Source organism: Phoenix dactylifera, chromosome 9 (assembly GCF_051530095.1).
Source record: "Phoenix dactylifera cultivar Ajwa chromosome 9, Ajwa_hap1_PhDact_Kaust_v1.1, whole genome shotgun sequence".
Taxonomy (NCBI): domain Eukaryota; kingdom Viridiplantae; phylum Streptophyta; class Magnoliopsida; order Arecales; family Arecaceae; genus Phoenix; species Phoenix dactylifera.
In genome coordinates, this window is record NC_143198.1 from 23,893,415 (window position 1) to 23,905,476 (window position 12,062).

A 12,062-nucleotide genomic window follows, 5' to 3' on the forward strand; every position below is an offset into this window, starting at 1 on the left:
GCTTCTTAGTATTTTAATGGACCCGCCAAAAGGGGACCGTCGAGATACGAGCCACGTGCTCACATGGGTGACGTCGGCAATACCATCGTTCCTTTCCGCGCTCCGTCGCCAGATGCGGACTCCGACTACAGAGACCCAACAACGCACCCACTTCTGACCTCAGGACCGATGCTGGAGGGAAAATAAATAAATAAACAAATTACAAAAAAGTTTCTTAAGATTTATATTAACCTACATCCAATAACCTATAAAATTTATATTTACACTTAATTAAATTAATGGTGCCAACAAAACTATTTGCCTTATATAAAAAGTCAAAATTATTCTTAAATGGGGAAGAGGATGCGCAGGCTTTCTTATATATAGTTATTATATTACTTAAGATTATTTTGGTTATTTTTTGAATTTTTTCTTGATGTGGAATTTGTGTTCTATTTAAAATTAATAATTTAACTAATGTTTTATTAAGTTATTATTTAAAATTTTGGATAAAAATAAATTTTAGGAAGGTAAGCATAGATTTTTCAAATTATTAAGTATAAATATAATTTACCTCCAATCCCAATATTTTTATAATTTACTCAAAATATTAAATAAAAAAATTAAGTACCAACTATTTTTAATATATATATATATATAAAAACCAACTGTGTCACACTACCAGCACTAACAACAACAGCTATAATTTTTCAATATATAAAGAGAGAACAAGAATTCAAGCTCCAATTCAAAAATAGGAAACGAAAAAAGGAGCATGAACATGCAACCAAAATAGTGTCAATGGCTTGAAGCCACGACACCAATAATTAAAAATTCATATCTCTCGAGGTTTTTCCCCTCCTTGCCAAGAGAAGGTCCACTTCATGTTGGGCTATGTAAAGTGGAATGAAAGGAGCCAGTTGAAGCCCATTCCAAATTATGGCAGCCTCTCTTATAAGAAGAAGAGGAGAAATTTGGCTTAAAGTGAGAAAGGTTTGTATGAGGTATTTCGAGAAATCTCTTCTTTTCTTCATCTGGTTTAGGTATGGATTTCCAGGGAACATTACCAGAAAACACGCGTATAGTGACGGAGATTCCCGTCACTATACCGTGTTTCCGGTTACTAATATGGAATTGGTGACCGGAGCTCCCGTCACTGATTTGGTTACAAAAACACGCGTCACTAAATTATCAGTGACGGCGGAGATTCCCGTCACTAACTCCCGTGACAGAACCGCCGTCACTAAGCCGTTACAAATTCAAGAATTAAAAATTTAAGAAATTATGTATTTTCCGTCACTATCTAGTTGCGGAGTTAGTGACGAAGGTAACTTGGTCACTGATTTTGTCACAGAATGCGGTCACAAGTTTGGTCACTGATCTGTCACAACCTTTAGTGACAGATTTAATCGTCACAGACATGGTCACACATTTTGTCACTACATTTGTCATTAATCCCGTCACTGACCTAGTGATAAGTTTACCGTCACTAATTGGTTGCAAACGCGCTGAGCAAAATCAATTTTTATTAACCAAAATCCTGTCACTAAGTTTATGACTGCTCGTCACAATACTTGGTAAACAATTTAGTAACCAAAATTTGGTCACCAATCACAATCTAATAACCTGGTACATTTGGTACATTGATTGGCTCATAATAATAATAATAATAATATCATTAATAGCAAAGGCATTCAACATTACGCAAAAGTCATTTTAAATGTCATTCAAAATTGGCATCAACATGTCCTGAATCCATCAAAATCAAAGTCTAAAAATATGTCATAAAGATCAACAGAGATTTCATTCCTCCTAAGAATGCAAGGACCTATCATCTAAGGCAAAAACAATCATAATGAAGCATGATCAGTAGAACCAGAATCACCATTACACCCCCGATCTGCATGCCTTGTTCCAAAGCCAATCTCTTCTCTCATCTTTTGAAGAACCTCCTCTTGCCATTTTTTCTTTTCCTGCTCAAGAATACGTAGAAGGTCTTCATGAGTGTACAGCTCTGGAGCTTGACTTGTAGAGGTGGAAGAGGATGATGATTGCCCAATAATTCCAGTGAGATCCTCTAGGGGACTAAAGCCATAGACATGGCCATGAGTTGGGACACCAGTTGCCTCAAACCACAAATCATAATCACGTGGAGGAGCATCTGAGGTGGAGGCATCACCATATTTTTTGGAGTATTCAGCTGAATACGTTGCCTGCCAGTTGATTTAAAAGAAGAGAAAAACATTATGGTAGATCAAACAAGAGATAAACATGAGCAAGCTCAATAATATTTATGAATCATAAAAAAATTATACTTACCATGACAGCTTCACTTCTCTTATCTACATATCCTCCCATGCCTTGCTTTGTCTTATGCGTCCGATTAAAAGATTCAACTATTGTTGGCTCCCTACCTAACTTTAATTTCTACAAAAGAGAAAAGAAAAAAATCATTAACATATAATGGGCTAATTTAAGATGATTGAACAATAATATAAAAATTATTATAGAAATCTAATTGAATAAAGATATGTACCAGTCGTTCGTCATGATTGACAAATGCGATTGATCCTCCACAGTGTTTAGAGATGCTACCATTCTTCATGGTGTTTCTATTATTTTTGTTGGCTTCTGATTTCTTCTTCCATTTTGGGGAGATCCAAATATCAATTAGCTTATTCCAATTTTCTCTAGAGATCCAATTAGGGGGTTTATCACGGGCTTTATTTAAATCTCCTTTTGCTTCCAAAAGCTTTTGGCTTCTGACCCTCCCTAATGAGGTTGTCAACCGTCGCTGACAATGCTTGTCCCAAACTTGATGCACATGATGCAATTGTCCTGGAAGAATTGTGTGTATCTCCTAACAAAAAAAAGGTCGCAAGTAATCAGACTTATTAATTGGCATGTGTAACAAGGGCAAAAGTTAATGATAAGAAATATAACTTAATTACATCACCTCAAATTTGTTCCACATTCCAACTTTAGCATGTGTAGGGACCTCCCTCCATGACAACCACGGACCATTGAAAAATTGGCGCATGATAGCAACAGCTTTGTGACTGACCTCATAATCAAGAAACCTGCAATTTAAAAAATATTCATTAGAAAATAAATTAAATACTTTAAATGCAACAAACACATAAATTCAAATTAGTGATATAAGAAAGTGATATTTTCATACATTCCTCTTGTGCACCTAACAATCACTTTTCCATTTGCATCAACAGGGGCTTTAAGGGTTGGTTCTCGGCCATTGCTTTGTCGTGGATCAATCCCAAGTTCATCATTCATCTGATCCTCATTCATTATATCCTCATGATTTTGCACTGCACCATTCATTTCTTCATCGTTTATTTCTTCATTTGTATCCACCTCTTCAATCATGTCCCCATCAGGAATGTAATCATCATCATCATGACAATCCTCGACACGCTCAGGCAACCTAGAAGGTTGAGAAGGAACTTGAGTAGCAGCCAGTATTAAAGCTGCTTTTCCATTACCTCTTGGTTTCCCTTTTTTCTTGGCCATAACTGCACAACAATAAAAAGTTGTAGTTAGTTCACAATGTAAATGTCAACAAATCCAATCAAAGTAAAGAACAATCAGTGGACCTGTTGCTTTCCCTTTGCTCTTTCTCATGTCTGCACAATTATAATTTATAAGTCTAAAATTAGTTATATTAGCATTCACAAAGTTGCATGTTGTATTTTAATCTTCCTCAGCCTCATGCTCCTCTTCCTCGGTTTGTTCATCTTCAAAATCTTCTTCTTCATCCTCAAAGTCCTCTTCCATTTGGTTAGTTGTCAACTCAATTTCTGCTGCATCAATATCTTCTGCATCTCTGTTAACACCAACCAAAATGTCTGGATCATCAAGCTCATCTGTCATCGAGATTGGGGTAGGAATCCTGTGGTTTTCTTCTTGATAAAAATCAAGAAATTTTCTTCTGGCACACTAGGAGTGAACCTACCTCTAGCTTTTGTCTTAATTACTGCCCACCACAATCTTCGATTCTTCTTCTTACCTGGGTAACCAGTATAGAACACCTGATGTGCTTGTTGAGCTAATACAAAAGGATCATTGGTTGGAAGTCTTAGTTTGTAATTGATCTCAACGAGGCCATGTTGAGGGTGCACTTTCATACCCTTGTCTCTATCATACCAGTCACATTTGAATAACACTATTTTATTACCAACCCCAAAATAGTCTAACTCGATAATGTCAACCAACATCCCATAATAGTCACTCTCAAAGTCATTGTAACTGCTTCCCTTAATGCACACACCACTGTTGAAGGTTCTTTTATCCTTTCCATATTCTTTAGTGTGAAATCTGTACCCATTCACAAAGTAGCCTTTATAACATTTAACTTTATTCCCAGGGCCATATGATAGGTCCTTTAAGCGCCCATCAACATGATTTTTGCTGTCATTAACCTAGCATGATAAAAATAATATCGTAAGAATAAATCAAGAGAAAGTCTAATTTATTATTATATTTATGAATTATGTACTCACATATGACCTAAACCAAGCCGGAAACTCCATTTCGCGTCGTCTTTTCAAATCTATTTGGCTTATATTTGGACAAGATTGCCGGATATAATCATCAAAATACCTACAACACAAAAGCTAGAATCACATATATTGTACTCCATATGCATTTTTAAGGATGATTATAATTAAGTACTTGTGTAACTTACTTTCCAAAAGGTTGAACCTCCTCACAATTCAGAAGAACATATAATTCAGCAGCATTAAACTCCTGAGTAGTTAAATGCCTTCCAAAAGGTTTCCCAAAAGGCCGACCTTGATGAGCAAAAATTGATAGACGATCCACGAGATCAAACTCCCCTTCGTCTTCATTACGGGGAACTTGATTTAACCTCGTTTGTATAGAAGGCTCAAAATAATGCGAACAGAAAGTTGATATTTCTTCTATGATGTAAGCCTCGACAATAGAACCTTCAATCGATGCTCGATTCTTTACCTTCTGCTTTATATCATGCATAAGCCTATAAATAAGATTAATATGTTAATTTCTCAAATTTAATAGATACAAAAAAAACTATTTAATAAAATTATAGAAATTGTTACCTTTCAAAGGGGTACATCCATCTGTACTGCACGGGCCCCCCAACTTTAGCTTCATAAGCTAAATGAACAGGTAAGTGCTCCATTGAGTCAAAAAATGCAGGAGGAAATATCTTCTCAAGTTTGCAGAGAGTTACCACAATATTTTTCTCAAGAACCTCCATATCTTGGACACGCAAAGTTGTGTTGCATAAATCTCTAAAGTAACAGCTTAATTCTGTCAATGCATCCCACACTGGTGCTGGCAATACTTCACGGAATGCAATTGGAAGCAATCTCAGCATGAAAACATGACAATCGTGACTTTTTAACCCGTAAAACTTATAATCATCCAGGTTAACACACTTCGATATGTTTGAAGCATATCTATCAGGGAGTCTTAACCCTTTCACCCACTCGCAGACCTCCATTGCTTGGTCTTTGGACAATACATAGGAAGCTGGAGGCTTAACTAGCTTTCCATTAACAAATTGAATCCTCAACTTGGGACGCTTGCAATACAGCTCTAAATCTTGCCTTGCTTTCACATTATCTTTAGTCTTCCCTTTTACATCCATACAAGTGTAAAATATATTGAGAAACATATTTCGAACAATATGCATGACATCTAAATTGTGTCGAATAAGTAGTGTATGCCAATAGGGCAACTCCCAAAATATGCTCCTTTTCACCCAATTATGATCTTTACCGAATCCAGGAATGGTGTGCTTAGGAGCTTTCGAACCAAAAGTTACATTAGGCAAGGCAAAGACCCTATTTTTCAACTCCTCACCAGACAGTCGAGGAGGTGGGGGGTCTGTCTCTATTCTACCATTGAAGAAACCATCAACTTGGTATCTGTATGCATGGTCCATGGGCAAGAATTGACGATGGCAGTCAAAAAAAGAAGTCTTCCCACCATGTTGTAGTGTAAAAGTTTTTGAGTTCTCCATACAATACGGGCATGCCAACTTTCCATGTGTACTCCATCCTGAAAGCATGCCATATGCAGGAAAATCGTTGATAGTCCACAATAAAGCTGCCTTCATTTGAAAATTCTCTTTTCTAAAAATGTCATAAGTGGTGACCCCTACTTCCCACAATATTTTAAGTTCATCAATCAAAGGCCTAAGCAAGACATCGATACTTTTGCCGGGGCTCTTAGGTCCAGAAATGACTAAACTTAGAAAAATGTAGGGTCGTTTCATACATATTGATGGTGGAAGATTGTAAACTGTTACGAAAACTGGCCAACAGGAATAAGGACGAGCTGATTGGCTAAAAGGGTTAAAACCATCTGTACATAACCCAAGTCTCACATTACGAGGCTCGGTAGAAAAGGATGGATGAATGCGGTCAAAGTGCTTCCAAGCCTCCCCACAAGCAGGATGCACCATCTCATCTGAATCACCTCCCTTTACATGCCATGACATGTTTTCAGCCGTTCTGCTTGACATAAAAAGCCTCTGAAGTCTTGGTGTTATTGGAAGATATCGCAACCTTCTATAAGGAACATCTTTTCTCCTACCACCACCATCATTTCTTCTGAGTTTATATCGAGGATGACCACAAATAGTACACTCAATCAAATTCTCTGTTTTCTTATAGAATAGCATACAATTATTCTCACAAACATCAATACTTGTATACTCCAACCCCAACTTCCGAAGCATCTTCTTTGATTGATAGAAATCAAGGGGCAGCTTCTCACTTTCCGGCAACATATTCTTCACTATTTTCATGATTCGATCATAGCAAGATATACTCATATTAAATTCAGACTTGCAATTTAATAATTGAGTAATAGCAGATAACTTAGAGTGTTTTTTACACCCTTCCCATAAAGGTACTTCTGCATCTTTCAACAAAGAATAAAAATCTGCAGCATCCTTATTTGGCTCTTCCTCATGATTAACTTCAAGTGCACTACTCAAATGGAGTTCCTCTTCTGGACCCATAGCTTCCATCACCATGGTTCTATATTGCTGACCATGTTCACAACCAACATCCATTGATGTGGATGCTTCTACTGCACTTGTACTTACAGGAGCAACTGCACCAAGTAACTCCCCATGTGCAAACCATGTTGAATACCCCGGTGTAAACCCCTTTCTCAACAAATGAACATTGACCATATCACGGTTAAGAAATTTCTGGTTGTCACATCTCATACAAGGGCATCTAATCTTATCACCACTACAATACTCTAACTGAGTAAATGCAAACTCAAGGAACCCTTTAACTCCATCACAGAACTCAGCTCTTATATAACCATTTTCACTAAGTCGGTGGTACATCCAATTACGATCAACTGACATAGTTCCTCTAGAAATCAAAAAAATAAAACAACATTAGAAAGCCTAGAAAATATTAAAAATCGGGCCATTAAAAAACACAAAAGGCAAGATCATAAAAAATGTAAAAGAAACAAAAACTGGTATGATATTTATGAAGATGAGAAGTTATCATAAGAATGACAAAAATAAGTCATTCAATCTTGTCGTAGCATCATTGACATTAAAAAAGCATTCAATCTTTATAAAAAGCTGAACATAACGAATTAATCTTTACAAGTTATCTCTTCATTCATCTAATACCAGCAATATTCAAAAAGCATTTAATCTTTACAAAGACAAGGAATACAAGTCAAATCATCCAAATTTACATATGGAATACTATCTGCTTCACATAGAACAAATGTCAATATACATGATCGCCTCTGATGCTAGGAAAGCATGGCACTTCTTAGCAAGCTTTTTTGACCACCTTCTTGATTGCACACTAGAAATAAGTCACAACCATGAAGCAACACTATTTTCCACCACTTTCCATTTTTCCTTGCAGATGAACAATGATTGTAGAAATGAATAACATGATGAAGAAATTAAAATCCATAAACTTTACAGAGTCAAGTTAAAGTTTTGAGAAAATTTTCAAAAATGTAAACCAATGTCATAAGAAGCATGACTGGCATGCTTTGAAGTACTATTCAACAATTATGAAAATAAATTTTGCAAGTTGATGAAGAATCAATAATTGATACTCTTTTTTAAGTATTAGATCTCTAATGGGCCCAAGTTTGGTGCTTGACGAATGATGTTCATAGGAAAGCTCAAATATATCACAATATACAAAGATTAGATTTCCTACAAGGGTCCAAGTAAATAAAATACATTCAATTATATTACATTAAATTAGAGGTTACTGTAGATTCAGATTTAGGAGGAAAAAAAATTGCACCAATGATACACAACTCTTCCCTTAATATTTTCACATGAACAATAAAAAAATGGAGATTAATCATTGAGAGCTAATAGTATCGGACCATTGGAACCACAATATCTTATGTTGAAACTCTTGAAACAAAGTACTACTATAATCCTTGGCAGCTGGAAACACAAGCCTTTAGTCAATGATTTCATCAGTTTTTCAGTTGAAGTTGTTTCAAAGAGTGAGATCTGTTTATTTAGAAGAACCCCCAAGAACATATATTCTCTAAATCCTGGCTGCTTCATATTTCTCAAAAAGAAAAAAGGGAAGAAAAAAAAAGAAATAGTTGCTGCTCCATGTCACAACATGAGATTTTGCGGTTCCAAACTTAACAGACACTATTAATCAAAAAATTCGTCTGCTAAAACGAAACATCAACAGGGAATTAAGGGAAACAAACCCTGCTTCACCACAGCATCTCAAAAACCCTGCTTCACCACAGCATCTCAAAAACCCTGCTTCACCACAGCATCTCAGAAAGGAGATTAAAATGTATACATTTACATCCACATTTGGAATCTTGGATCATGTATATAATGACTAGATGAAGATGAACACAAAGAGATGTAAACACAGGATCATGTATATAATCGAAAGGCACGGCGATCAAGCGCGGCGCCGGATCCACAGGGGGAGACCCTCGGTAGGTTCCTTCCCCCTTCCTCTTCCTCTTCTTCGTTTCTTTTATTTTGTTATCATGGGGTAAAAGGAAATGGGGTTAGGGTTTACCTCCGGGAAGAACCGGTTCTGAAAACCCTAGCCGACGAGCAAGAAACAGGGGAGCGTCGACGGGGTGACGTAGCCGCGATGATCTCGTCCCGGGCGAGAAGGAGATGAACACAGGCGCCGAGCAAAGAGACAATGAAACCCTCGGTAGGTTAGGGTTTAACTCCGGGAAGAGATCCTAGCCGACGAGCAAGAAGGAGGGGATGTCGACGAGGTGATGTAGCCGCAATCGGGAGGCGTGATGTTGCCGTGGTCGCCGTCGGCAAGGGGGAGCCGGAGAGGAGAGGCCGGAGGTGGAGGGGAGGAGAGGAGATAGGAAGCCGCGATGCCAAATCCCTAACCACGCCAATCTTTTAATCGAGACCAAATGCTTCGAGTCCCAGGCTCACCCTGTCACCCAGCTCCAAATCGGGACGGGACTGCAAGCCAAATTTCATATTGAATTATTTTTGGACTAAGTCGGTGTGCAAGCCAAATTTCATATTGAACTATTTTTTATCTATAAGGTTGATTGGAAGAAGGCTGATTGGACGGAACTTGCTGGAAAAAATATTTTTGAACTATAAAGCATGGTAAAAAAAATTCGAGACCTTCTTCCAAAATCCAATCCCATTGCAGGAAAGTTGCAATAGGGGTACAAATGGGTCATGGCCAACACCATGAGATTTGAAAATGAGAAGGAATTTGAGTTTTCTGGAGAGCGTTTGGAATTTGAGTTATCGAAGAAATTTGGGCGAAACGGCGGGCATACTTAGTTTCATGTTGGATTTTCCTCCTTTTATCTTTTTTTAATTTAGATTTACTCAAAAATAATATTTTTAATATTTATGGAATTAAAAATTAAATTTGGTGACGGAAATTTTTGTCAATAACCTGTCACCGCCAAAAATAATCTTTTAAAAATTTATAAATACTTGGGTTACGATATTTGTGACGGCTGAATTTGTCACTGCGGGGTTGCAATTTCGGTTATCATTTTACTGACAGATATCCCGTCACTATGATGGTTACTAAGGTTTGGCGCCCATCCTACCCGCGCATTCTGTGACCGGTCTGTCACTAATCGGTCACTAAGTTTACACTACGGTGACCAAATTTCTGGCGGTCACTAATCAGTCACAAATAGTGACTGATAACGGTCCGTCACTAATTTTCCGTCACTATACGCGTGTTTTCTGGTAGTGGAATACTGTTTTACATCGGTTTAAACAAGTACAAACTTTTTCTACATTTTTGGAGAAAAAAAATGAAATGTTATGCCAAATAATGATTGGGTTTTCTTTTTTGTGTGTTTGGACAGTGAAAGATGTTGGATCAAGCGTTTATTACCATACCAAAAGCATAAAATGTTAATAGAGGCGCAACTTTATTTTCTTAAGCCGAGACTGACCACCGCAGGGCACCCCCCATGGCTAGCAACGGCAGAGCAGAACTTCGTACTAAGCGACAGGTGGGCCGGAGGGGCTTCGCAATGCGCCCCCATAAACGCATCGATAAGTTGGGCTGTCAAGCATCGATGCCACCATGTGGCCCCCATGAGCCACACGTGGTAGCGAACCCTTAAAAAGGGGCTTGGAAAAATCCCAACAATCCTCCCCCCCCAAGCGACACCTTGGGGGTTCGAACCTGCAACCTTGCTTTGATACCACTTGTTGGATCAAGCGCTTACTATCATACCAAAAGCAATTGCTATTAGTAGAGGCACAACTTTATTTCCTTAAGCCGAGGCTGACCACCGCAGGGCACCCCCCACGACTATCAACGGCAGAGCAAAGCCCCGTACTAAGCGATAAGTGGGCAAGAGGGGTTTCGCAATGCACCCCCATAAGTGCATCGGCAGGCTGGGCTGTGAAGCACCGATGCCATCATGTGGCTCCATAAACCACACGTGGCAGTGACCCCCTGGAGGGGGCTTGGAAAAATCCCTACAAAAGAGAAAAAGGAATGTTGTTTGGATGCTTTTTGAAATAAATTATTGGGAAAGGAGAATTATTATGAAACTGAACAAGTTTTTCCTTCCAATCCTCGGTGGGCTAGATTCATCGTGTGGAAAATATGTTTGGATATTTTGGGTGAAGCACAAGATATTTTTATAACAATATAATTAAATAATAAAATATATCATATTATATTATCATATTATTATATTATTGTATGTTAGCATTTTATTGTATATTTCAACAATGTAGATTATAATAAAACTTCATGATAATATAGTAAAATATAAGATTATATAGTAAAGTATTAAATACTATATTATTTGATAAGTATAATATAATGTCAATTCACTATTATATGATTATTAATATACGGTGTAATATAATATAATATGCTATACAATATTAAACATCGTAAATTATACTATAGAGAAGTTTAGTATATTAAACATAGTAACTATGATATAAAAATTTAACATAAGATGGTATCGTGAAATATGTTACCATGGTATTTTAATTTTTATGGTTGTATTATATTGTATGGTACTTGTGCATGGTACCTATGAAATATCATTAGTATTTAACAAAAAAAATTAGCTAAGTTGAACAACAAGATCTAAAATTATGTGCAGCGACACATATAGTTTGCTAGTCAGTGGCATGATATAAAAGCTACAGTCGCATGAAATAATATTCGAATATAATGGTAGAACATCATAGCAGTACAGCAGATAATTATAATATTATAGTTTTAAATATATTATTATAATAGTTTTTAGTAATTCAATAATTTAAGTGTGATACATATATATAACACACATGTATATGCGAAAAGAAATATTATCAGAGTGCAAAAATGAGTTTCAGCATGTTGAAGGTCAGAAGTGAACAAAATTTGCCGAGTTCATATAAATATTATTCCAAATTCATGATGGATGCAACTCATACATACTGTATGTGAAAAGATGGAAATGATGATGCATATTTTATGAACTAGTTAGAATTGGAAATTACTCATCATTCTAACAATCTTGGAATATGCTGAAGAATATACATATATGTGGAAGTATTGGAAAAG

At 36.9% G+C, this 12,062-nt stretch overlaps 2 protein-coding genes across 2 annotated transcripts; both read right to left on the bottom strand.

Moving 5' to 3' along the window:
* Positions 1–1,679: 1,679 nt before the first annotated feature.
* Positions 1,680–3,866, bottom strand: LOC149752899 (uncharacterized). Its single transcript, XM_089925441.1, has 4 exons — positions 3,161–3,866; positions 2,936–3,059; positions 2,516–2,839; positions 1,680–2,406 (listed from the first exon to the last, which is right to left on the bottom strand). The coding sequence occupies exons 1-4, from the start codon at positions 3,505–3,507 to the stop codon at positions 2,278–2,280; spliced, it is 924 nt and encodes a 307-aa protein (XP_089781567.1). The 5' UTR covers positions 3,508–3,866; the 3' UTR covers positions 1,680–2,277.
* Positions 3,867–4,511: 645 nt separating this feature from the next.
* LOC149752900 (uncharacterized) lies at positions 4,512–7,444 on the bottom strand. Its single transcript, XM_089925658.1, has one exon. It carries the CDS (start codon positions 7,367–7,369, stop codon positions 5,072–5,074), a length of 2,298 nt encoding a protein of 765 aa, XP_089781784.1. The 5' UTR covers positions 7,370–7,444; the 3' UTR covers positions 4,512–5,071.
* Positions 7,445–12,062: the final 4,618 nt, after the last annotated feature.